The sequence below is a fragment of the Brachyistius frenatus genome, unplaced genomic scaffold, assembly GCF_029030835.1.
Source record: "Brachyistius frenatus isolate BFR_SWC_R1_liver_20210118 unplaced genomic scaffold, ASM2903083v1 Contig_13, whole genome shotgun sequence".
NCBI lineage: Eukaryota > Metazoa > Chordata > Actinopteri > Embiotocidae > Brachyistius > Brachyistius frenatus.
In genome coordinates this window covers 1237348-1265138 of record NW_027210612.1, presented here as the reverse complement: position 1 = coordinate 1265138, position 27791 = coordinate 1237348, and the positions used below count along the sequence as shown (strand labels likewise).

General features: G+C 41.3%; 3 protein-coding genes across 4 annotated transcripts; 2 read left to right on the top strand and 1 right to left on the bottom strand.

Annotated features, from left to right (window-relative positions):
- Positions 1 to 314: 314 nt before the first annotated feature.
- On the top strand, positions 315 to 8084 carry chata (choline O-acetyltransferase a). Its single transcript, XM_069692577.1, has 15 exons — positions 315 to 462; positions 697 to 797; positions 1109 to 1300; positions 1677 to 1795; positions 2337 to 2390; positions 2500 to 2680; positions 3756 to 3933; positions 4045 to 4214; positions 5459 to 5559; positions 5670 to 5798; positions 5883 to 6005; positions 6093 to 6234; positions 6479 to 6541; positions 6622 to 6759; positions 7256 to 8084. Exons 2-15 carry the CDS (start codon positions 750 to 752, stop codon positions 7679 to 7681), a joined length of 2064 nt encoding a protein of 687 aa, XP_069548678.1. The 5' UTR covers positions 315 to 462; positions 697 to 749; the 3' UTR covers positions 7682 to 8084.
- A 1698-nt stretch (positions 8085 to 9782) lies between these two features.
- cunh10orf53 (chromosome unknown C10orf53 homolog) lies at positions 9783 to 10294 on the top strand. Its single transcript, XM_069692576.1, has 3 exons — positions 9783 to 9876; positions 9985 to 10104; positions 10223 to 10294. Exons 1-3 carry the CDS (start codon positions 9783 to 9785, stop codon positions 10285 to 10287), a joined length of 279 nt encoding a protein of 92 aa, XP_069548677.1. The 3' UTR covers positions 10288 to 10294.
- A 527-nt stretch (positions 10295 to 10821) lies between these two features.
- ogdhl (oxoglutarate dehydrogenase L) lies at positions 10822 to 26503 on the bottom strand. 2 transcript variants are annotated; one of them, XM_069692695.1, is made up of 23 exons: positions 26394 to 26503; positions 25500 to 25726; positions 24935 to 25105; positions 23943 to 24045; positions 21869 to 21984; positions 21610 to 21764; positions 20988 to 21134; positions 20806 to 20896; positions 20536 to 20715; positions 20327 to 20455; positions 19908 to 20087; positions 19670 to 19822; positions 18902 to 19004; positions 18610 to 18738; positions 18056 to 18206; positions 14807 to 14934; positions 14540 to 14718; positions 14347 to 14418; positions 13696 to 13821; positions 12748 to 12820; positions 12487 to 12650; positions 12238 to 12392; positions 10822 to 12142 (listed from the first exon to the last, which is right to left on the bottom strand). In XM_069692695.1, the coding sequence occupies exons 2-23, from the start codon at positions 25722 to 25724 to the stop codon at positions 12019 to 12021; spliced, it is 3054 nt and encodes a 1017-aa protein (XP_069548796.1). In that variant the 5' UTR covers positions 25725 to 25726; positions 26394 to 26503; the 3' UTR covers positions 10822 to 12018. The 2 variants fall into 2 exon arrangements, with proteins under 2 accessions (XP_069548796.1, XP_069548797.1); XM_069692696.1 differs by lacking the exon at positions 26394 to 26503 and adding an exon at positions 26156 to 26371.
- Positions 26504 to 27791: the final 1288 nt, after the last annotated feature.

The window sequence follows — 27791 nt, the reverse complement described above, 5'->3', positions numbered from 1 at the left end:
AAATCAGTCAGGTGCGGTGGCGTGGACGCAATAGATATGCGCCTTTATTTCTATGGTAAAGTTATGAAAATTCAGAAAGCCACATGAAGGAATCCACGTAAAATGCATCTTAATTGTTCTGCTGCCCAGTGTGTGAGCATCCGAGGCGTTCAGCTAGCGTCTAAATAAGGTGCGCTGAAGATGTGAAGTGCCAAATAAACTTCTCGACGAATAGCAGGACTTCTGGGAGGAGCCAGGCTGCCAGGGGGCTGAGGTAGCCTCTCAGCATCTCTCTTGAGCCAGCGAGGGAGTTGTGCTCGTGCCATGCAGGGGATTGAAAAATGCTTGAAATGATAAAGGATCGAAGTGGTGAGATTTTTACGAAATTCTGCCAGAAATGGATTCAAGTAAAGATGGACCAACTTAACCTTCTTGCTTGAACCTCAGGACGAGAGGGGTTTTTTTTTTTTTTTTTCTTTCTAGCTGGTGAGTAAAACATTTCATTTTGATATGATGGATTGCTTTTGTTTGGTACATTTATTAGAATAAATTGGACAAATGCGCAGGTTTGATAGGCAAGGTGCGCACTCTTGAAATGTTCTTTTCACATTTGCCTTAAAGTTTCTTTAGAGTGTGCTCTTAGTTAGACTATAACTATGATTTACATTAATTTAAATGTGCTTTCACTGCACTAATTTCCTAATTTTATTTGTGGACACAGAGTCTGTCTCATGAACCAACCTGCTTGACTGCCCCTCTGCGCCGCCGACATGCCAGTTTTGGACCGAGAGCCCTCCAAAGATTTAGGGGGCGGAGATGTAAATATCTTACTGTATATCTGATTTATAAGGATGTAGAATATATTAAATTGCTCTGCATGCGAGAAATAAGGTTTTACAATTTGGGATTACAATCGCCAAATCAAATAAAACCAAAGAATATTAACAAGATTAAGACGTAAGAATTTTTAAGAATTAAGTAGTGTGAGATTTTTATTTTCTTGATAAAACTATGTAATAAGGAGACTTGGAAGTTTTACATGTTGAGTCACAAATGTAGACAAAACTGGTGTTGAGAGTTGAACGTTTTTTGGTTTTTTTTTTTTTTTTTTATCCCTTATATCATCCAGGAACTGCCAAAGCTGCCACTGCCCACCCTGAAGGACACACTGGACATGTACCTGAGGTGCATGAAGCACCTGCTCACAGAAGATCAATTCAACAAGACCCAAAACATAGTGAAACAGTTTAGAGCCCCTGGAGGAGTGGGGGAGCTACTACACAGCAAACTAATGGAGAGGAGAGAGAACAAAGCAAACTGGGTAAATTAAAAGAATTATGAGGAAAAATATGCAAAAATAATCAATGATAATTTTATTTTAAAGTTCGGACAAAGTCCTAGATAGATGACACTGTGGTGAGCATTGAACATGGTAGTTTGAAAGCAAGAATTAGATGTATATTCATCTGTAAAGTTTGAATCATGAATGAAAAATCGGCTGCATGTGTGTATATTTTAAAGCAAATTTTGGAAACATTACTGGTTTAAACAAACCTTTAACATCGGTTTCAAACAGATAGTCACATCAAACTTTTTGTTTCTCCAGCTTGTAATGGTGCTCTACCTTTATTCACTTGTAGACTAGTTGTGCTGTTAGATTGTGCTTTTTAAGTAAATCCCTCTGTTTCCTGCTGTAGGTGTACGAGTATTGGCTGAATGACATGTACCTGAACAACAGACTGGCTCTGCCCGTCAACTCCAGTCCTGCGATGGTCTTCCCACAGCAGCACTTCAGGGCTCCCATTGACTCTTTAAGGTATGAGATAACCAAGACAGATTGGTCATGAAAGAAACCTCAGTGTGACACAATGAGACAGACAGACAGACAGACAGATAAATATATTGTCACTCGGTAGCAGAAGGGATCGCTTTTCTGCATCAAAATGTTTTTATTCGGCAGGCAATTTTTGATCATTACAGCATGAAGATTTGAGAAATGGTAGTGAACTGTACAAATTAGTTAGAGACCAGCTTTCATTGATCATAGGAAATTGAACACTTCCTTGCTACACACTGACAGATAGGGTCATTACCTAGAACACCTCCAGGGCTTGGGGTCCAGGCCAGGCGACTGGTGGCGAGGTTAATAGACAATGAAAGCTGTGGTTTGGTTAACATGGTATTGATCGGGCGCTGACTCCTTAACCACAATATTTACATAAAGCATTTATGTTGTTAAGTGTGCCGCAGCTGCACAGTAAATCCAGAACAAGGGGAAAGCGTATGCAAATGAAAGAGTGACCAAGTACACTGTGTGTTTGGTGAAGTATTAAACTGAGTAAGGGTTTCTCTCCTAGGTTTGCTGCACACTTAATTTCTGGAGTATTGGAGTACAAGACGCTTCTTGATTCGTAAGTTAACATACAGTGGGAGCAAAAATAGTAACAACAGAACTATCTTTAGTTTTATGATTCGTGTGTAACTAACAGGCCTGACAAAGTTTTGTGTGTCTGTGTGTAGCCGTGCCCTGCCTGTGGACTACGCCCGGGGCCAGCTGGCTGGAACCCCTTTGTGTATGGAGCAGTACTACCGCCTCTTCACTTCGTATCGCCTACCAGGGCCCGAGAGGGACACATTGGTGGCCCATGAGAGCAGTGTGATGCCAGAACCCGAACACATCATCGTGGCTTGTAAAAACCAGGTCGGACTGACGGAAAAATAAATCCAAAACTTGTCTGACAAAACAAATCAAGCCCAACATCAGAGCATTTTCTGGGGCTTTCAACTCGTTTACATAGCGAATAGACTATGTTGTCATGACAATCCCAAACTGAGCCCCACTCACAGTCTCCCTGTGCAATGAGGGATTATTACAGACATTTCAGGTGCAGTCAACTTTATCTACCCCCAAATAAAGGGGTTTAGATCATCTAGCTAAACTGTCTGCTTGTTAATAGCCTCTCCGTCAGTCTTTCATTTGATCACCCATGTTTCTCGTGAAATCAGACTTTCCTGATGCAGCAATGTTGCAATTAGAGTGAGAGCGAGTAGAGTGTTATTAAAACCCAGAGAAATGTTTACTAGTACTTTGAAAATAAAGAACTCAGTTGTTATTACCCAGAATGATCTTTTAAGTGTCCATTTTCAGTGACCATGCACATCTAACCAGATATACAGTACTGGTACTAGGCTAGGCACTGGTAAAGTGTGGATGTATTTAGCAAGAACTTCACACAAAGTGTGGTGAACAAAAAAATCTAAATCAAATCAATATTTGTCGTCACCACACTTTGAAACTACACGACTTCTCCTCATTTAACCAAGACACAGTTTTTCACGGTACATGGCAGGCTGGTTGGTCCAAACATTTTGGAGAGTTTGTCGCAGTTCTTCTGTGGATCTAAGATGTCTCAGCTGATTCCGTCTCTTCATTTCAACCTAGAACGGACATGACGTTGAGATCAGGACTCTTTGGGAGCCAAACCATCTGCAACAAGACTCCCTGGTCTTCATGTCACTTTAGATAGTTCATTATGACTCTGGCTGTATGTTTGGGCTGGTTGTCATGCTGCTGAATGAATCTGGGACGAATGAATCAGTCCCCTCAATGATGGTACTGCACGATGGATAATGTGTGTCTGTAACTTTTACACTGCACTGTATGTGTCCATAAAGGAGAGTTAGTCAACACTATAGATTCAAAGTTAATATTAAAGGGAAACCACAGAACCGAGTGCGCTAAAAACAGCTTGTGTCTGATCTTAACCTCCGTCCAGTTCTTTGTGCTGGACGTGGTGATCAACTTCCGCCGACTGAATGAAAGAGACCTGCTGACTCAGCTGGAGAAGATTGTCAAGATGGCTGACAGCGAAGAAGAGCGACTCCCACCAATAGGTCTTCTCACTTCGGATGGACGGACAGAGTGGGCCGAGTCTCGTCGTGTACTAATGAGAGGTACATTGCGAATGAAGAGGCTGGGACTTCCTATACAAACTTTCCTTTAAGTCAGGTGGTGTTTCTAATTCTGTGTGTCCCACCGGACTGACTTTTCTTCTTTTCCTGTAGAGTCTACCAACAGGGACTCCCTGGACATGATTGAGCGTTGTCTGTGTCTGGTCTGTTTGGATGGCGCGAGCAGCCCTGAGCTGAGTGACACCACACGTGCCATGTTGATGCTGCACGGAGGTGGAGTGGCCAAGAACGGGGGCAACCGCTGGTACGACAAGCCCATGCAGGTTAGTGGACACAGTTTAAAAAGACAAGAGGAAGGAATGTTGGTTTTCAACAAATGTCTCTTAATTGTTCTTATAAAACAAAAAAATTGTATTGGGGAATTTTTTTTTATCTCTAACTGAATAAAACGGTTACAATGTTGTAAAAACATAAACATTTTATAAGACAATTTTCTTTTCTTTGATATAAAGGCCAACATAAAGTTTTTATTAAAAAGTGTTTTATTAAAATCAAATGAGGAAAGATTTGGATAGCCTAGTGTTTAAAAAAAAAAAAAAAAGATACAGCATATATGGTTGTTGGACTATAATGACCAAGATATGGGCCTAAAAGTGAAGGTAGTGAAATTACCCTGGAATATAGATTTTATTTAGGGTTTTTATACCTAAATCCTAAGTGTGTGTAAACTTGTAATTGATGAAGTTAACATCGTAAAAGATCTTTTTGAGTAAACTAATGGCCAGAGAAGTTAAAGTAACCAAACATTTACCAAACAGATAAAAGTAAAGTTCTCTCAAAAAAAAAATCTATAAATAAATATATAAAAAATATATAATACTGTTGATGGTTTTTCTTTCACTTCATTTAAACTTTATAACCCAAGTTGATATAACATGTTTGTTGAGTTACCAAAACAAGGCTCTTGTTTTTTTTTTTTTTTTTTTACATTGATAGCTAATAAGGCTGCTTTAATGTTCGTCTCCTTAAATTTTTGCACTGAATTATGTTTTGTATTCATTGCTGACGAAGAGAAGGAAGAATTACATATGGATGAAAAGAATGCAGATGAATGATTGATTATTTACAAGATCAATTTAACAAGGAAAATGACTTGACTGAACAAACTTGTGTTTTCTCAGAGCACTAGAGAAGGTAATTAGCCAATTCCATATCAAAATTAAGAATTTATATTTAAAGACATTCATATGGAAAGCGTACATTCCCAATGGACTTAGTTTGCAAAAAGTCATTAGCATGTACTTTGATACAAATGTTTTGATAAAGAATTCAGGTTACATGATTCATATTCACTACCCAGAGAGTTGGGGGCTACTTCCCTCAATAACATTCTCACTGCAGGGTGCAAAACGTGAATGAAATGTGTATGAAGGAACATGTAGTTGCAGTACATATGGACTGAACAAGTGCAGGGATGAAACTGCAAGTGAAAATGACTTGAATCTTAAATTGTGTAACATTGCAATTGAACTCCAGAAAATCCCACCGAGAATCGCATCTCTGTCAGTTTGTCGTAGGAGCTGACGGCTGCTGTGGAGTTGTGTGTGAACACTCGCCATTCGAAGGAATTGTCCTTGTGCAGTGCACAGAGTATCTCCTCAAATACATGTGAGAATTGAATCACATTTTGGAAACGCATACGTATAGATATATTTAAGAATCTAAATACGGCTAACACGATGAATTCAAATGTGTATTATGTTCCCATGTGACATCAGGATTGGCAGCCCATCAAAGCTGGTCAGGGCTGCGAGCGTGAGCGAGCTGCCTGCACCCCGCAGACTCCGCTGGAAATGTACTCCAGAGATTCACAAACTCCTGTCTTCTTCTGCTGACAAACTCCAGAGGTTTGGGTTTATTCTGATTTCTCTAATTAAAGAAATGAATAAATGCTGTCAGCTCACGGTAAAAATCTCTTCTTGTTTACTCAGACTGGTGAGAAATCTGGACATGAATGTCCACAAGTTCTATGAGTACGGGAAAGAGTTTATCAAGAAACAGAAAATGAGCCCAGATGCCTACATCCAGGTGGCTCTTCAGTTAGCCTACTACCGGTAAGAAAAAGATTAATATTACAGGACTGATTCTCATAAATCAAATTCACCCGAGTTACTAGACTTTCTCTCTGTGCTTTACTGCAGGTGTCACGACAGACCAGTGTCGACCTACGAGAGTGCTTCTATACGTCGTTTCAAGGAAGGCAGAGTAGATAACATTCGCTCAGCCACACCCGAAGCCCTGGCCTTTGTCAAAGCAATGACTGATGGGAAACTCAGCACACACGTAAGATGTTTTAATTTAGATGCTGCAGTCAAACTGTCATTGTTAAATGAATGCTGCTGCAGAGTTAAACATTTTTTTAAATTTAAATCATGTAATGAGACAGTTACTTTCCTTTGTTTTTAGTAGCTATTCAATCTTTTACTGCAGTCCTTTTTGATGTAAACAACTATGAAAAACTATGGTAACCATAAATAAAGGGGATTTAATCGACTTAGTATTGACTAACAGTCGTTACCTTCTGCAGGACACGGAAAAGATGGAGATGTTACGAGGTGCCATAACTGTGCAGACAAAGTATACTATCCAGGTAACTCTTCTCTACTTGCAGATATATGTTGCAGTGTTTTCTTACCAAATAAATACAATAACATACTTTGTGTTTTTCAGACTATTACAGGGATGGCAATAGACAATCACCTACTGGGACTGCGGGAAATTGCACATGAGATGAAGACAGAGAAGCCAGAAATATTTAAAGACGAAGCCTATCTCATCAGTAACCAGTTCATCCTCTCTACAAGTCAGGTATCCACACGTGATTATAAAATATGTTTAGAAACTGAAGCTATCAAGATTCTAAATGTGAGAAAATTGTAGAAATATAAACTGTAGATATGTTGGTTAATAAGTAAGAAGGAATTGTCAATCGAAATTTCAATATGTTTTGAAATTGTGATATCTTGGCAACAATTCATAATAATTTTTCCAAAATGTATTATTATTATTTTTTTCAGGTGTATTATAATTTGATTGTTTTAAAACTATGGAATATTGGAATCAGCTCCTTGAAATGCAGTTTGACTGCATTAGTACATCTTAACGTTCAGTACAAGTTTTGTCATTTCTGTATCGCGTTTTTTATTTAAAGCTGCAATTTGGGATCTTAAGTGACAGAGAACTGAATTTACTGTGCTCAACTAGCTCTATAGTCTTATCTAAACCTTTCTCACCTACAGCAGTATTTCACCACACTGGTAAAATTGTCAGTAGTTCAATCCTGAAGTCATTACTCTTCCCTCAGGTCCCAACTACTGTTGAGATGTTCTGCTGCTACGGCCCCGTGGTTCCTGACGGATACGGTGCGTGCTACAACCCTCAGTCAGACCACATCATCTTCTCTGTGTCCAGTTTCCGCGAGAGCTCCCAGACGTGCTCAGCACACTTTGTAAAATGCTTGGTGCAGGGACTCCTGGACATGAGGGATCTGTGCAATAAATGCAACTCGGGCTCCGGCCCGACCGAGCAAAGAAAGGGCCAGACACTGGAGACGCACACGCAAACGGAGGCAAACTGGCAGAACAAAACGCAGCAGAGACCGTCTGACCAGACCAAGAATGAGCAAACAGTCCCGCAGGTTCTGGTGAAGACACCAGACCAGACTAACGTGGAGGCCCAAACACAGACGTCATCACAGGAAGAGGCTTTAAAGAATGGGAGCAAATCATAGGAAACTGTCAGTGCCCTGTCATAATAGTGGTGGTGTGATATTAAATGTGTGGTTTTGTGCTGCAATAATGTATTCCTCTCGAGTCATTCACAAAATATACACTGTAACTGTGATACAAAACGTTATGTAAAGGTGTATTGTTGTGTACCGTACTGTAAAACGTATCAAGTGCTAATGATGATCTAATCAAGTCATTCTTAGAGATTATTAATGTTGTTTTGTTATTTTAAAAGCTGGTCTCACAAGAAATATCCAACATACAGAAGGACTCTAAATGTCGGGCAAAATGGCAAAATTATTGTTTTGCACAAAACTGAGATGAATCAGCCAAAGAAAAGAGCACATTTATTGCTGGGCAGCCAGCGGTAAAGTTAAGATTAGTGGAAAACATTAAACTGAAAAAGAGATGCAAACTCTCCTGATTGAGTGTCACTTCTACACGTCTGCATCATGTTGTTCATGAAGCCTGTCAGTCAGTCTGTCAGAGCCAACATGGCCTGTGAGTTATGACGAATGGCTGATGTCTCACCTTGCAAATCGCATGCTGCTATAATGATTTTCTAAAGATTGAAAAACAGCAATCTTCTGTGCAATTTCTGTTTCTGTTGTCTTCATTAACTGTTGTACCAACAATACATGTGGTATTACTGAAACTAAAAGTATCCTTTTATAAAATCCACTCTGTTCAGGCTATATTCCACATACTGGGACTCACACTGTGCTTATGTACAGAATAAATTAAATGTAACAAGATTTTAAAGGGATACTTTAATATGTGTATTTGTATATTAATGAGCAGACTATATCAATTAAGTTATTTATTTTTGTATGATATAACCTGATGTTACAATGTGTGATTGTAAGGTTGAAAAGTAAGTCGATGAAACTTACTGACCAGAGGTGATCACTGTGTTTATGGCGGTCAAAGTATTGTATTTACAAGATTTTGTTGATGATTAAAAGATACTGAACAAAAATCAAACCGAGGCTTAAGTTCCTGTCGATGTTTATATGCATATTGCACGTTGGGTTTTAAAAAAAAAAATCTACTTTGTGTTTTATGAAAAATGTTACAAAGACATCCATTTAGTGAACATTACAGATTACTGAATCAGTTTAACACCTGCATTATAATTATCAATAACTGTTTATTTATTAGACACAAAGCACAATGATCAATTTTTCGTCAAAAGGACCATTTCCTCCCTTGGAGTTATGAGAAAGTAAATTTATTTTTGTTTTATAAAGGTACTAATTCAAATAATTCTAATTATAGAAGTGTTTATTTCTGAGAAAGAGGTAACTATTTCATAAAGTGAAGTTAACATCGTATTATGTAATGCAGTATTACCTATATTACATGTGTCAGGTAAACTATGGCTTCAGGAGCTGGTGCTGCCAGGCTGACTTAAGATGGTTATTTGTCTTTCTTAGCAGATGTGAAGTATCTTAATTTTTTTTTTGTCTGAAAACAAGCCAGCTAACAACTCCAGGCACAGTTCTGTTTATTTAGCCTCACACCTTGAACAGGCTGAGCCAACTTGAAGAGAGTTCAAACTGCAGGCTGAGAGGTGTTTGGTGTTTTGAATCTATTTCAACACAGATTTTCTGAGTTTTTCCATCGTTGCCTTTAAAAGTGTTTCGGGGTTGCTGTGGGAACCGTGGTGTTGCAGGGACTCGTGGGTGTCCCGTGGGGAGTTGAGTTTTTTTGATTGTATGAGCATTAGGAGTTAATAACCTTTTTTGCAGATAACCTGCTGCTTTTTCATTTCTTTAATAAAAAAGCAATTTTTGCTGGACAATTTGTTTGTGTTTATCGGTGATGTGTATTTTCTTGTTCTGGGATTTTTTTTTTTTTAATTTCAAGTTTTCAAAAAAATAATTGGTTTTGGTTTGTAATGAGTTTTTGTGGCCCAGACACGGCCCAAATTCTTAACCTTCAAATGTCCTAAAGGTTCATTTTCAACTTGCTATTTACACTGTTGATCTTTGGTGTGTCGGTGAACACGTGATCTGTTTTGAACGTGACTCAGCTACGCCTCTGATAACTGTCAGCAACGGATCAGTCGTGCGTGAGTCGCCAAGGTAACCACAACAAACGATGCCGGCAAACGCGCGGGTGACACTTTGCTACGGACCTTATGAATCCAGTGGAGTAGTGAAACACAGAACCATCCGCCTGCAGGGTCTCCAAGGTAGGCTGCCCCCCCCCCCTCCCTCCCTCCCATCAGAGTGCTGTTAGGATATCAGTATGTCGTCTGCCTTAGGTGAGATCAAACATTGTCCATCCAATATGTCTGCAGCCGCACTGAGAGCGAGCGGACACCAGTGCGTCTTGGAAGAAACGCGCGAGTGGAACATGGTGGAGCTCGTGGTCAGCGAGGAGATTATCTTCATTTGTAACATAAAGGAGCTGGAGTTCGGTGAGTTTTGGTTAACTTTGGCGGAAAGCGGAGACGACGTGTACGTCACGATGACGTCTTCAGGCCGACAACCAGTTATGTTTTTTTTTTTCTTCTTTCTTTTTTTCCCCCCTCGAAGGTGGAGATGGAAAACTGGATCCTGTTTGCAAAGAAGCTGTTACTGCTGTGGAGAACGCTTACTGAAGATAATAGCACCTGACTTTGAAATAAGACAAATAATCTCAATAATAATAAAAATCATAAAACATGTTTGTTTTTTTCTCCTCTATTTACTGCAGTTACTTTACTGCTTTTAATTTGTACTGTTGCATGAATTCATAGGTATTCTGCTTTTCATGTGTTTAACTATGGAAAGATTGCCAATTACCAACTGGATAACCCCCACAGGATCCCCCGCACATTTACTCTATTGTATGTCAGTCGGTGTTGCAGATTTGAGGGAACTCGTTGGCAAGTGTTTCCGAGGGGACCTGTATCAAAATTAGGCTTTAACACTTTTATGGTCTTAATCTATATCAGCTCACATGGTTCGTGTTTTTGAATTACGTTTATGTAATCCGCACAAACTGGAAAATTGGACGCAGCAGGTATATAAACACAATGCAGGGTAGGGAATCAGTAGGTGCCCAATAATAGACAGGTCCATCCATGAGTAACAGACCTACGTATTTGTTTTGTTAAACCATAAACTTTTGCAGTTAAACATCACAAACAAAGAACATTATTAAACAAGTTTTATTGCATATTTTAACCATTTCATGTGTAAGTGCAAATCTATCAGTTTGTGTACATGTTTCAGTATCCATATGGATATGTGGCTATATTTATTCCATTAACAAACTACTACACAAAACATTTTTGAAGTCACTAAATATGTAAAATTATGTTTGTGCACTTGTGGTTAAATCTCCCAGCTGTAAGTGGAAAATACAAGCTACAGTATAACTACACAGGAAGCATAATTTTTCTTGGAGCTTTTCTTTTTTTTTTTTTTTTTTTTTAAACACAGTGGTAAGTAATATCAATTCTGTTAAATACCCGGGGATTTAAATGTGACAACCAAGCGTCAATATTGCTCTCAAAGCCTCCATGGCTGTGCTATGTTTGTTTGTTTGTGTTTGTGTGTGTGTGTGTGTGTGTGTGTGTGTGTGTGTGTGTGTGTGTGTGTGTGTGTGTGTGTGTGTGTGTGTGTGTGTGCGCATCCCTCAGCTTCAAAAAAGGAAGCTCAGCCTTATGTCCTAAGCAGAAAACATGGCTGTAAGTCTCTGTGCCAGCTGGCTCATGTCTCCTGGTGAAGTGAGGTGTGACAATAAATACACACTCCTTCAGTAACAGCCAAAGTAGCCAAAGCAAATACAGGCACTAAACCGACTGATGTGTAAACTTCAGCACAGTTTTCATACCTGTGATATGTGATTCACGTTCAGTGTTTAAGTACACCAGTGGGGTGTTTTGTGTGCGTCTCGTAGCTTCTACTATTCTTCTACAAAAATCAATACAAATACAAGTCAATACTACTAGTTTTCAGCATAAGAGCAATGGAGGTATCTAAAGTACTAAAGCTATACTCCAATAACAATGATTGTCAAAAATCTGAATTTAGCAGTGTGAATGTTATCAGTGTATTCAACTCTACCACTCAACTGTGGGTGCTTCAGTGTCCATTCTGTATTCTATGGCTCAATGATTTAGTTTTATGTTTGTATAATATTTTGAAAGGAAGGTGTGAGAAGTGTAGCACCCCTGAGAGCCTGGAAAATCTACGTTGCAGTTATTTACTTATCAGGTGTTAAAATGCAGTTCACTAAAAACGCTACGTTAGGCTCCAGATTTCACAAATCTAAGAGAGTATAAAAACCATGGAGGTTGGAGATGAAGCTGCACCTGCGGCCTGATCCTTGTCTCTCATATCCACTAAAAGACCCTTCCCTGGAAGGCGCTCAGGTTCAAAGCAGTGTCCATGAACCTCTTCAGCTCATTGAGGTGGGTGGACTTGTTCCCTGTTGCAGGTGCGGCTGCAGGGTCCCGCCCAACATACCTAAAACAAACAAGGTCCATCAACAGTGAGAGGAGTTCAAATCCTCCTTCATCTTGTTCTCTACATGGAGGTGACAAGTTAACAGAAATCCTTACCAAATGGTTCTCTTGTTGGCAACCACTGTGAGGAAACGCGGCCGGACGTAATCGTAGTAACCCATGTTCTTGTGCTCCTCCTGACACCACACCAGCTCAGCATTGGCATATTTCTCGGCCTCTTCTCTGACCAGGTCAAACGGGAAAGGAGAGATCTGAGGGGAAAGGCACAGAATGAGTGTTAACATCACTCTCATTTCAAAATCCAAAGTGCTAGATGTGTTCAGACAGGACAGAAGGATTAAAAACCTGCTCAAGTCTGATGATGGCTAGATCTCTCTCCAAGTTCTGCTGTTTCCTCCCTCTAGCCAGTTCATAGTAGACTTTGCCAGTGCAGAAGATGACCCTCTTCACTTGGCCTGGGCTTGAACTCGCAGGGCCCTCATCAGAAATCAGTCTTTTGAATTGAGTGCCTTCAAACAATGAGTATGGTATGATTGCAATAGCTGAACACCAACAGTGACGACACATTACTATGTCACATTTCTCAGAGATAAAGTAACACTCCACCTTTGGCGAGGTCGTCAAAACTTGACCTTGCATCCGGGTGCCTCAGCAGAGACTTCGGAGTAAAAACGATCAGCTGGAAAGGAAAAAGTTTCTCTCAGTGACAAACAACAGATTGATCCTGTCATCCGTATCTTGCACTCTGAAAAAAACACCAGAGATAAAACTTTTTTTTATCTCCTTTCACGCTAATTTGTTGCCAACATATAGCACGCAACATCAGCATTGGGAAAACAAAACATTTCTTTAACAATCAAATAAATAAAACTGTTAGTGTTCAGTCAACCAGGTCCAGGATTTCAGGGTTTTTCATACAAAAAACAACAATAATATCCCCAGTTGGCCCCCTCACTAATTTGCTCAGGAAGCTATTTTCTCATGCTTCGCAAAGCATTGCATTTATATGCGACAGGGGATCAGTTAAGACATTCACTGTGGCTGAAAACTGTGAGCGACTGAAAAAAAAAAGCTGTGTATATACAAAAAAAACCCAACAACAACATGCTTCACACTCCAAAACTTTATACCCAAACAAGTTCAACTTTAGAGGTTTAAGGTTAAAGTTAATAACACAGACCACATTTGTACCATAAATGAGTTAATGCAGTGACAGGTTATCCATATGTCTGCAAACTGGGATTATCATGGTTATGACATAGTATTGTATCATAATTACAACAGTATATTTACAGGATGAAGCAATGACGAATAAAGTCATAACCCCAGTTTATTTTCGTCTTGCATTTTCACATTTGGGACTTTGATTTCAATCAAATAACAGAAATGACCGTCTCTTCTAAACATGAGTAAGTATTAGCAGCGCCTAATGATGTATTTACGATTTAAAGGCAATCTTTTCTAAATTTGAAACAACCATTACATGACAAGAACAAACTCCAGCTGAGCAAGACAGGGATAAAACACAGTGATGATGATGATGTTACACTTTACCGGCTTTCTGAATGGCAGCAGAATCTGTCGTCTGATCACATGACAGTAGTTAGCGGGCGTGGAGCAGTTGACCACAATCCAGTTACAGTCATACAGCTGCTGGACTTCAAAATCTCCACTGAACTCCTTCACAAAAAGCACAGTTACATAGATGTTAATGACTCTGAAAACAGAAATCTAAGTTATCCTTGTGTTGGTCTCAGCAATATTGTTTTTCTCATTATTGAGCAGAAAAGCATCAGTGCACTGTATCTTTATCTTGCACGCACACATGCACATACAAACACACTCACACATGACAGAGAATGTTAATCCCTTAGTATGCTCCCACTAATAGTTTGATTAATACCCCATTTGAAGATGAATCTGGTAAGCTTCTGCTAATACAGCCCACTCTGGTTCCTTCATACCAGCTGACTGTCGGGGACATGAGTTACTGCTGAATACCAACACTTCAGGGTCATAATGAAGTAACTTTTCAGCTCTACTCAAAAAGGACGTCAGCAGGGCCAATAAAACAGAAAGCTACTGGATGTTAATTGCAGAACACTATGGAGTGCGGTGTGGCACAGGATTTCTTTGACATAAATCATCAGATGAAAGTGTTGGTAACCATTTGAGCAGTAATTAAAATTGTACATGGGTACATACAGGGATTTGATCTGGATCATCGTTGCTCATTTGTAGGAAGCGCTCAGGTCGAGCTGACGAGTGTTCTGGACCCTGAGGACAGAGGAAGACACGTAATGACAAAATGGAAGAAGCAGCCCAATAACACATACGTATCTGGAAATAACTCCAATTTTCTGAAGTAGCTTGGCCTTGTGGGTTTTAAACTTCTCACCATTCCCTCCATTCCATGTGGCAGCAGTAGGACGATGCCGTTGTTGCGGACCCACTTGGCCTGGCCTGGGCTGATGAACTGGTCAATGATACACTGGGCTGTGTTGTTAAAGTCTCCGAACTGGGCCTCCCAGAGGATCAGAGCGTTTGGACTGGCCATGGCAAAGCCAAGCTCAAAACCTGAAGTCACAGTCATCATTATAACGAGGAACAAAATAACTTACTATGACACGCAGCCTGGGTGCAGCCAGAGAAGCTTCAGTCTTACCGAGAACTCCGTACTCGGATAATGAGCTGTTGCAGACGGTGTAAGGAGCCTGGTTGACCCACAGGTAGTTCATGGGAACGCAGATACGTTTGTCCACCTCTTGGTCATGCAGAACATGATGGCGGTGACTGCAAAACATGAGAGAGACAGACACTGAAGCATCCATCCATCCATTTTTTTCCCCTTATTCGGGATCGGGTCGCGGTGGCAGCAGGCTAAGCATGTTGGCCCAGACTTCCCCTCTCCCCCTGCAACATTTTCCAGCTCATCCTGGGGTATCCCAAGGCGTTCCCAGGCCAGCTGGGAGATATAATCCCTCCAGCGTGTTCTGGGCCTTCCCCGGGGTCTCCTGCCAGTTGGGCGTGCCCGGAAAACCTGCAGTGGGAGGCGCCCAGGAGGCATCCTGATCAGGTGCCCTAACCACCTCAGCTTACTCCTTTTGGCGCAAAGGAGTACCGGCTCTACTCCGAGGTCCCTCCTGATGTCCGAGCTCCTTACCCTATCTCTAAGGCTGAGCTCGCCCCCCCCCCACCTCTACGGAGGAAACTCAGTTCAGGCCGCTTGTAGCTGCAATCTCATTCTTTCGCTCACTGAAACAGGCATACAGAAACACGATTACAGCCATGCAACCAGCTCTGTGAGGCTGTACATACTTGCAGCTGTGCTTTGAGCTAAATGCTAAAATCAGCCTGCTAACAAGCTCTCAGAAGTTATATTGTTTAACATGTTCACTATATTAGTTTAGCATGCTAATAGTACCTCCAAAGTGACATAAGTACAATTTGTCTTGACACCTTTTATGTTTTAAGTGAAGCACATTCAGTAGCCTTGTTGCTGAAATGTGATATACAAATAAACTTGCCTTGCCTTTAAGGATTGTCAACCAAGTAAAGATGCAGTGTCAAAACAAACACACGCACACACACACACACACACACACACACACACACACTGTAGCCAATGTACCCGCCCCATATAGGCAGCCCATGAGGAGAGCTCTCCTCTCTCGTGATCTTCAGTTCGTGGGACGTTCAACAAGAGTTGATGGGAGCAAAGAGCCAAGTGTTAACAAGCTCTGCCAGTCCGCTCGCTCCCAGGAAGGCATCAGACTTCAAAACCAGGACGATCAGACAATCACTTAAACCCCTTTAACATCACTTTAATGACATCTACACACATGCATATATTCAAACACATACACGCACGCACGCACACACACACACACACACACACACACACACACACACACACACACACACACACACACACACACACACACACACACACACACACACACACACACACACACACACACACAGTGCTTGAGGTTATGTAACGGTAAGGCAAAAGAACTGCAGAAAATAATCCAAATGATAACCTTGAATGTGACATATTACCTCCAAAAAGACTAGATTATTGTGATACAAGTCCTTTGAATAGTATTATCTATAATTATGGACTAATGAGGGCACACAATGTAGTGCATAATTGTTTTGTTGGATCCTTGATCTGCATTTTCAGGATACACACTTCAAAAAAAAAATCCTTTCATGAAAAAACAAAATCGAGAGCATCCAACATTAAATGAGGTAACACACATAATTCCATGTATCATTTTCACAGTTTACGTGCACACAATCCAAAAATGACCAAATACTACAATGAGGTCTTTCTCTCGGGTTGCCTCATAAACTGCAGGCCCACCTTTTTTCACAAACACATACAAAATACACACACACACACGCACACACACACACGCACGCACGCACGGAGACACACACACACACACACACACACACACACACACACACACACACACACACACACACACACACACACACTTCTCCTGCCCGGGGGCCCCATTAGTCAGGGAAAGGGGGTGCATGGCGCAGCGTATGCAACCCATCCAAACACAACGACTGAATGCATTACTCCACGCTGTTACGTACATCACAGGAACGCAAGCAGACCCACTCAACTGTAACATGCCAATATGCTCAGCTCCTAAGAACTATGAAGGGAACCAGAGTAGTGGGGGGATGAAAAAAAGTGTAGGTGGGAGGAAGAAAAAAAAGCAATGGGGGAGTAAACTACACTGTAGCTGAACTATAAGGTGGAAAAAAAAGTAAACACAGAGAATGAATTGAGGACTCTCAACTGATACCAAAGGGGATTTAAATATACAACAGGTGATACAGAGACGAAGAGCGGATGCAGTGTATGACTGCTGTCATTTTGTCAGCAAGGCAAATTACCGTGCTGAAGGGGACAGCGGAAGGGGAAAAGTAGATGTCATTGGTAAACGCGAGACAAAAGAAAAAGGCCCGTAGCCTCTGGTTAGTTAGCGTGATGTATGTCGCTGCGAGCTGGAGGGGGAAGCTGTGTTGTCAGAGAAGATGGGCTGGTGGAGAAATGATAGGGGACAGATGAGACAGGCACAGTGAGATGGGGACTGGTTTTGTTCATGTGTCACTCGTTCCCTCCATACTATGACAACACCATGTGGGCTTCACAGATCCCAGGAGACTGTGGTGACGTCTTCTGTTTGTCAGACTCCATGTGTTGCTCTTCCCACACCCCCGGTTACTTCATTTACTATCTTTAAGACGGTGCCTTTTACCTTTTAACTCTGGTCGAAGTTGCTGACACTGAAACAGTCAACAATTTGTTTTCAAAAATATATATTCGGGCCAATATGAATTTAAGGATATTTTAGGGGTGGTGGAAATCGTTTCGTAGTAGTTGCAAAGTTATTTCTCATTATCAATATATCTCAAATTAAACTTGAATGGAATTTTTTTTTTTTCAAAACAATTAACTGTCCTCCACAGTGTTTTTCATTCACAGAAAATAAATGCATACATGCATAAAGAAAATGTTTTGTTAATTTTAATTGACGTATTTTCATCATTAACTTGAGCAATAGATCTGAATGTCATTTCATCACACTATGAGTCAGCTGAAAGTTGATAAACTATGATAAATTGCCAAGTCCTACTGCATCATTGTACAGAAAGATAAAAATAATTTAATAAAGTGTGTGAGCTAATTCAGTGAGAGGAGAGATCCCCTCTTGAGGACTCCCAAGCTATAAAAGTCTAGCTCGTAAAAGTCAATAAACTTAAACCACTTAATAGATCATTCTTTAGCAAAGCAGAGCTGTGTAGGAGACTGTAGTGGTAGCAGTGTGAGCTCCTCCCTCCTAATGCATTTGTACAAACAGGCGACGTTGAGTTCTCACAGACTCACCTAAAGGTTCCGCGCTCAACGTCTTGTCCGCTGAGTCGCACATGTATGCCGTCTTTGAGGAGGGAGCCGAAGGCCATGTACTCTCCCAGAGCCCAGTCCATCTGACGATTCTTTACCAGGTCAGCTCGACCACGCAGGATACGGGACACACCTGGAGAGCACACACGGGTAGAGGAACAAAAATGAAACCAGGTGAAGTCTTAAAGAGAAAACGTAATAACATTAAAAACCTTTGTGGCAGTCTTAGTTGCTGTATTTTGAGCCTAATCAGCCGTGCCAAACATCTGCTTTAGGAAAGATGTGTTTACAGGTGAACTATTTTTATTGACTCTATATCATCCCAGTAGAAAAAAATGAGGTTTGTGTCGCTTACAACCATTAGCATAAAACTCATGGACATGTATCACATAATGCACTAATGTGTGCTCTTCTGTCACTGTGTAGATTTCCAAGTACATTATATCAATATTACTGCTGCCATCACTATCATCATGACTGATGACTGTTAGCCTGTGTCACTGCTCTGTTCTCTGGCACAGAGCAACTCGACTCACCAGGGTGGATCTTAAAATCTTCCAGAGGCACTGAGCTGGCAGTCTGGCCGATGTGCTGCAGAACCTCCTCGTCCAGCCCCGTAGGGAGGCAGCTCATGCTCCTGGGTTCTCCCTCTGCTGTGAAGAAATCTACAGAGACAGCATCACTGCAGCGAGAACAGAAATCACTCAGATAAAACAGACAATGAAGAGGAAAAAAACGGAACGGAAATGCCTGGACTCCATTACATCATGTCACTGTATTTACCCGCGGTGTAATGAAGTACCTTTTAAAAGAAACTGGACATTTTACCTGGCCAAGGGGAGTCGAGCCAGTTTCGAATATGTACGATCTTTTCATCCTTGGACCTGGTGTATGCCTCTTCACATATCTTGTCGTATTTGGCAACTTCTTCCTGCAAACACATTTTGTAATAGAGACAGTGAAAAATGTCACACTTTAACAAATGTACAATTTGTTTACTTGAATTAAAATGACATCAGCTGACCAACCCAAACTGCGTGTAGGTGAGACAGAGAGAAACAGACCGAGAGAGAGAGACATTAAAGGAGGAGAACGCTTCCACTCGCACTAATGGTTCTGCCTTTGCTGTACAAATGAGGCTTTTGCAAGAGTCCAAATAGCGGGCCACACAACAGAAAACAATGTCCATCAAAAGCCGGAGAGTAGTACACTCAGAGAGGCAATGCAGTATTTCTCTGGCATGTGGGATGAAAAAAATGTTCAGAATGGATGTTACGGTCAAAGTTTCTGTTTTGGATGAAGGACCTCAGCAATTCCACTGAATAGCACCAGAATCTGGAGTATACTTCACCTTCATTGAGCAATATATACTCTACGTGAGAGATTGTTGCGGCAAGGTGATTGAAGTGAGGCAGTAAATTGAAACTCAAACACAGCAGTGCTGGCGCAACATTTACTTGAAGGCTAGGGTAATATCTAAATGTGATTTATTGCGCAAAGCCCAGCAGATGGTGATATACTAAACAAAACAGCATACAGTAACAGCGAGCAATTTACAGTACATTCAACAAAAGAAAACCGTATTAGATCACAGACCTCAAATTCCTGCAGTGTCACCACTCCCTCAGCAATGAGCTTGTCGGAGTACTTTTTCAGGACATGCTCCTGCCGACGGATCTGTTTGTACATCAGCGGCTGAGTGAACATGGGCTCATCCATTTCATTGTGGCCGAAACGTCTGTAACAAACCTGTAAAAACACACACCTTAAAAACAGAAGATACTACGTTTAAGCACGCACTCATTAATCAATTAAGACTTGGCCCCTGACTGACCAGGTCAATGACGACATCCTTGTTGAAAGTGTTCCTCCACTCTGCAGCCACGCGGCACACGTACTTAACGGCCTCGGGATCATCGGCGTTCACATGGAAGATGGGTGCGTTGACAACCCGGGCTACATCGGTGGGGTAAGGAGAGGAGCGGGCCACTCGAGGGTCTGTGGTAAAGCCAATCTGAGGAGCAATAATCGCATCAAATTAGACGCAAAGTTATTGACATGATTTTCAGTACAACAAAATGTGCTCTACTGTTGTGAATAAAATCTGAAAATATTTTGGCATGTGTAAAACAAAATATGTTCCATCTTTATTTTTGTAGTATAAACAACAGACCTGAAAATCTCTGTAAAACGGATCATATCTTTAATACAACTCCACTGACAGGTGACAGTATTCACTCAGCTCTCTGATACCTGGTTGTTGACCACCACGTGGATGGTACCATGTGTGGTATAGGAGGGGAGTTCACTCAGGTGGAAGGTCTCATACACAACTCCTTGTCCAGCAAAAGCAGCATCGCCGTGTATCAAGATGGACATCACCTTGAAAATCACATTTATAGACTTAACAGGACATCTTGCTATCTTGTTTTCAAACGTATACGTGGCACACTGAGGGTTACCTTCTTTCCCTGAGAGTCTCCTCTGTAGAATTGCTCAGCTTTGGCCTTCCCCTGAACCACTGGGTCCACCGCCTCCAGGTGGGAGGGGTTTGCCATGAGTGACAGCGTGATGTTCTTGTCTGTCTCACGGTTAATCCTCTCGTGGTACATCCCAAGGTGGTATTTGACATCACCTGAACCCTACATGTATGAAAGATGAGATTAAATTAAGCATCAGCTGTATCTTTTCTCTTAGTACTCCGTATGATGATATAGCAACAGTTCCCTCACCTCATCAGCAGCCTCTAATTTGGGGTCAAACTGACAGAAGATCTGGTCCAGGTCTTTACGGATCACGTTGGCCAAGACATTAAGTCGGCCCCTGCAAGTAGAGTTTACAAACGGGGAAGGGAAGGAATTAGCTGTATGAAAAAACTGAAGTGAGAGGTGAGAGAAGGGTTAAAGCCCATTACCGATGAGGCATCCCCATGATCACATTGTCGATGCCTGCAGAGCTCGACTTGTCAATGATGGTTTTAAGAGCAGGGATGAGAACTTCACAGCCTTCCAGACCAAAACGTTTCTCTGATGACCACTTCCTGGCCAGGAAGTCCTCAAACCTAGCCATAATAACAGATACATTCATACAGGATTAACGAGTGTTTTTAGCACCAACACGTAGCTTTACAGAGCTGATGATACACAATATAGTGCTACTGACTATTAACCATGATAACAAATGCTCCATTATAGAGAATTGATTATTTTTGGAACAAAACTGTGATACTTTAAAGAACTTGTAATTGAGAATCTAGCAAACTGATGTCATTACAGATATTTGTGTGTTAATAGGAAAGAAATAAGAGCATGGAACTAGCAAGAATACAGTAAGAAGGATAAGCACGCTAACAACAAGTAATTTCTGAGATCATTCATGAAAATAAACTCGCATGAAGAATAGGGTGTGTTAATTTCCAAATACATGTGAGTATGAGTTGTTTATCTTATGTGAGGCCCTGACGTGAGCTATAACTAAAAGTGAGGTATTGCGCAGTCACCAAACTCTAAGTGAGTGGATGTTTATTCATTGCTGACCGTGTGGATCTGATCAGGCGGGCAAGCGAAGTCCTCTTCTCAGCATTAGTGAACTGCATGATTCCTGGAGTCTCAAACTTCTGACGAATCCACTGACACTGATCCACATTGTTAATAAACATGAATTCAACCCCAATGTGACCACAATAGGACGTCTGAAAAACAAAAGAGATTAAAAAAATATTTTAGAAATAACATGGTACAGCGTAATTTATGCCCCCCATCATTATATATGGAGACAATCATACAAAGAAAATACCTCGAGTCTGCGTATGATTTCTCTGAGTGGAAGAGTGGTCTCTTGTCCACCGATGAAGGTGGTGGGGGGCAGCTGGAAGCTTCTATCCAAGTCTGACTCATCAAGACCATAGAAACCTACAAAAACACCATGAAAAACAAGACAAGAAATATTCCATTTCTCAACAAAATTATATAATATCAATTTTTAATTTATCTAGATTTATCCATTGCAATCCCATTTTTGGTGGAGCACTTGACTGTAGAGGAAAGAGTCCATCCATTACCTTACAAGAAGCAGTGTTTTAATGCATATTAGGGCTTCAGCAAATCAAGAGATTCAAACCAAAGAACACCAAGAACAAAAATCATTTTCAGCACAATAACATCTGTAGGTCAGCCAGGTTATTTAACTTAAAACTGAAAACAAATACATTTTCAGGTTAACAGCTGGAATATTTTAGGTTCTCCTACTTCTGATATCATGTAAATGCAGGAGAAAAAAAATCATAGTTTGGAGTGACTAATAAAATGTTAAATTCTTTGATCATATACATTTCAAAATATGTTACTGTAATTAGAGCAGTGCTGATTAGTTTACCAGTCAAGTATTCCAATATTGGAGAATTTATTAATTGTTTATGCCATTTATCAAGCATAAATGTCATACATTTGTTTGTGAACAGCATTTCAAAAGTGTATATTTACAAATCTTATCTTTTTATGTCATTTTATGCGCACACAATATATTTGGGTTTTGGACTGTTGAGCCAGCAAAACAAGCAATCTGATATCCCGTTGGACGCTGGGGAATTGCAATGGCCATTTTTCACAGTCTATAGACGAAATGATTAATTGATCTATCAAAATATAATCACAAAAAGATTAAATGATAGTGAAAATAATCATTAGTTGCTCTAAATTAGGCTGTAGTGCTCCGAGCATTGGCTGCAATGAATTAACTGACAAAAGTTACATCTGAATTCATTTGTCTGACGGCAAAGACTGGGAAAATAAAACTTGGGTAGAAATTAAAAACTACAATCCAGAGTAAATATACAGACAGTTTGGCAGCGGGACCTGTGAAGATACAGAGTAAGTAACAGCACATACAGGTAGGTTTCTGTGCTGAGAAAGCCCACCTGAGAGAACTGGTCAAGCTCAAGATAGCAGGCAACATAAGAGGAGACAGGTGCAAATCATATTAGGAACACAGCAAAGACAAAGGGGGCCAAGAATAGACTTGTGTACTATCAGCTGACCAAATAAGAGGCAGCGGAGGCTGTCATTAGCTTTCATTAGGGAGCTATAGCCCTGGTGACAATTCATAATGCGATGCTATGTCCTGACACACACTGATCACCGATAACAGCAGCCTACAGAAACAATGTCTCTCTCCCTCTCTCTCTCTTCTTTACTGGCTATTACTGTAGACTTCGACCGCTTTCTGTGGCCATCCCGCATCCCCCAACCCTCAGTCCGCTAAATGAAATGGAGAATGACAAGAGCTTGGCCTGAGATTAATGACAGCATTAGGCTGACCAACCCATATATGCACTCGGTGGAGAACGTGATGGGGCCCTTTATACTGAAATACCACTTTCACTCTTGGGTCTGATGGGTTATAGAATCCTGGATCTGAGATGTGTGTATAATGCGTGCATAGCTGCACATGGACCACGCAACAACAACAAAAAAAAACTCAAGGGAATACAAAAATATTATTGAAATAACGTGCAAGAAAAATATAAATTTGATATTTTCATTATAAGTAAGATAAAGCTTTTGAAGTCGGCCTGCCAGTGAGATGTACGACAAGTAGCACTAGATTTAATTAGAAGGAAGGACTTCCTCTCATCAGCATTTACTGTACAGTGTCCTGCCTGTGGGTTAACTCCATATGCTGTTCGGTAGAAAATGGGTATAAATAAGGAGATTCATACCTCTTCTGTACAAAGTGTAAATGAGGACATAATAGTGCATACTTCTTTTTTCTTAAACAGGACTCAAAAATTGTCCTCTTTTCACATTATACATTTTTGGTATCTGTTGATGATGTATGGTGCACCTGAGATGACAGAAAGGAAGAGTCTCACCTAATTTATCAATGGTGGTGATCAGATCAGACGGAACAAAGGAGTCCAGGTCAGCCTCGAGGATCCCCAGAGGGTCTAACTGGGCAACATGGTGACCACGAATCTACACAAAGAGACAGACAGCAAGGTGGAGGAGAGCGAGAAAAGATGAGATAAAGAGACTCAAGTAAGAAAAAAAAAGAAAATGTGACAAGGAGAAGAAATTAAGAAGCAATTGTGTTTCCATTATGATGCTGAGTATGAACAGCTGGAGAATAAGCTAACACTCAGGTGTAGGTCAATCCTTCTGAAATAAAAGAGGCCCTTGGGAGTGCTTTCAAGTCGATGCACAAACACACACACACACACACACACACACACACACACACACACACACACACACACACACACACACACACACACACACACACACACACACACACACACACACACACACACACACACACACACACACACAGATTTCCACCAGGATTGCAACAAGCTAGGAATAAAAATGAAACCTATGCCAAAAGACAGAATTTAATAAATCCCTCGGATAGCTCCTCGTCGTCATTTGAGGGCGAGGAGAAATGTTACCACCTGTTTTGTTTAAGTAGTCTCTTTGATATTTCTATTTTCAAAAAGCAGCCAGAGTAAGTAGGTTAGAGTTCATCTTGCAATTTGCATAACCTCGTGCAGTGACAAACAAATTTGACATTCCTTTCGATGCAAGGACACGCAGGATAAACAGCTTTCTTTGCCAGTTGCATCTGGTTTGGCAAGTCCAAGTGGATTTTGTTTGATGCATTTTTCCCGCACGCGTTAAAGATACAAATAGTCAGTCAGCTGTGGCTCGAGGAAGATGACATCTTAATGCTGATCACAGAGTCTGCTTTAAGCTTCAAAAAGATGACCAGGAGAGATATCCGAATTAGTAAATATAAATCCACATTACACCAAAAGCTGTATGTATGTGTGTTCCTCACAGCTTGGGCTGGGTGAGCCCGGCGTACCTGGTAGGCTCTAATGAGAGTGTGCACAGCCAGGTGGTCCTCCACCACTTTCTGTGCCATGTCCTGCGAATGGGACAGTACCCGGCCCTGGAGCAGAGTGGAGGGCCGGCTCGCACCCGCCTCACCAGATGGACCGGAGGCCTGGATGTTCCGGAAGAATCCGTCCCAAGACTAGAACACAGAGACAGACAGATCCAGCTGTGCCACATCTGCAGTCTATCACAAACATGTTGTTTTTACTGATTGCCAGTTTGGGGGATGACAGGATAGCGAAAGGCTGGACAGGAATCCAGGAGATTGCAGCTACAGCATATTCCATACAACTATACTATTAACAAACAAATAAAAAGAAAATCATAATATATTTGATGTATTAAAAAATTAAAAAATTTCCCCTCGGGGATTAATAAAGTATATACCTACCTACCTACCTACCTTAAGTTCCCTCTAGTCTGAGATATTTTAAATTCAATTTCAAGACCAATGCTGGCGATAGCCATTTTCAATTTATGACATGAATTATTCTCTAATGTGGGAAAACATGGCATGTATTACACGCTGTTACCTCGTGGACGTTTTTGTGGTCCTCCAGCCAGGCGAAGTACATTTCCTCTACATAACTGGAGCTACTGACCACAGCTGGGAGAAGGGGCTCAGTCCTGGAGGAGGAGCAACCTCTCTTGGGATCAACCCAGCGCCGGGGCAGGCCGCCTCCACACCCGCGAAGCAACTGGCTCCCTCCAACACACCCACCCTTCAGCACACCCGCTATCGCCCGAAACTGACTCATGGCTGGAGAGAGACAAAGTGAAAGAGGCCATTAGGAGTTACCAAGAAGACATCATGCAGAAAGGTGTGAATTGTTGGGTCTGAGTTGCACTTTTGTTACAAATAGAATAGACATTTCTGAATGTCGAATAGGATCATATTTCAGCTGCGTAAAGTAACTGTGGGTTTGGAAAGAGCGCGTCGCACACTTTATGGGACTGCAAATGCTCACACGTTCAGGATGACCTCTGCAATCGTGTATTTCCGAGGAGAACTACACTGATCAGCGGCATATATCTAATGTTAGCTCTGCCGGAGCAAACACGGCCACGCAACGGCAGGTGCGTCTATTTCTGCGCAAAATCGATGCAGCTGCAAACAGCGTGTAACCGCGAACGGCTCAACTGTGATGGTGTACTACTGCAGTGTCTGAAGCTGCTACAACTTCCTCACCTTTTCCTGCAGGATGCTTCACTGGCTCCTTCAGACTACAGCGCCGACATCAATGCCAAACCATTGCCTATTTCCCCTCTACATCTGCTCCCTGTCTCTGGAACCTCTAATCCCTCAACGTCAAACACAAATCCTCATAATCTCCCCTCGTCTCTGACACTGCAAAAACGCGGTATCACGTAACGAGAGCAACGGTTTTAAATATCCCCTGCGCTTTATTTCCGCAAACTACATTTACCTTAGACTGCACCGCTCTCAGGCTTTAACTGTCATCGCCGAGAAGTGCAAGTAGGACAGGTATCAGTGAAGGTGACACAGATCCGAGTGGAGCCACGGCTCGACACGCCCCCCGCGTATCATGTGGTGCTTCGGTATCCCGCACAGCATTCAGCCAGCTGCACCCAAAGGTGCCGGTGGTGCCTAAAGGTAACACACCCGAGGCACGGGGAGAAGGCTAAAGAGAAATCAAATCACACTTAAGTATAATTTCAGGGTCATTTTTCTTCCTAAAATATACAAATAGTTATTGTGTTTGTGGTGTTTTGTTTATACCAGCACTTAGTTTTATAATCAGAACACTAACTTTAATCCCGTCGGATCAATTCTGTGAGCGCGGGCACACACTCCTCAACCAGACAGGTCATTTTTCCTTCCGAGATACATCACACATACAGTATTGCTTTCAGCGTTAATTATATAAGCCAATTAAACTTTTATAAAGGCTGAACATGAGTCATTTGTACAAGTGGTTTTCAGATTGATGAGTTTCTACCTTGAGTGGGTTAAACAATAAGATAATTGGCCCTCCCTCTTTCCCTCCCTCCCAACCCCCTCTCTACGTATCCAGGCTCTTTCCTTCCCCCTCTCCAGCCCCGCTCTCCTCCTCATCAAGATTTTCATCATTCATACTTGGCTGGCACAGAAGGAACGTATTATCAATCATGACAAATACACCACTGAAGGGTGGGGGTGGGGTGGGGTGGGGGTGGGGGTGGTGGAGTGGGCACAAGTCATGAGAAGATCTACAAGACAGAGCAGCATGGGTCTAAATATGAGACGATTACAAATCACAGCATCATGTGGGTTTTTTGTTGTTGTTTGTTTTTTAACCAAAGCACTATACAGAAGTGTCTCCTTTTGACGACACATTTAAATGTCTATATATATATATATATATATATACACAACATAACCAAGTGTTTTCATCCACACTAATAATATATTCATTATTCTGTAATGCTCTAGGTTACCTGAGAGAGTGCTTCCTTTTTCATTATTTGCATTTGCACAGCATTTGTGTTTGCTGCTGCTCTCCAGCTGACCTGGAGAATGCAGGGTCAGGCAATTATGAACTGAAATGCCATTTTGTTGTAGTGACTTTGCCGCCTGACAAAGATGGAGTGAAGACCAGTTGCTTTCTGGCATTTTATTAATAATCGTGAAAAGACTTGTGCCGCTGGGTAACATTACAGGCTTGATGTTAAATAACATCCTGTTTAGAATAATTACATCACTATAAGGGAACAAAACTGAACCGGCTGTCGAGTATTTGAAACATTTCTTGTGCATTAGGAAATAATAGAAGTGAATATTTTCTAACCTCCTGTTTCTGGCGACATTAATTGTTATAAATAGT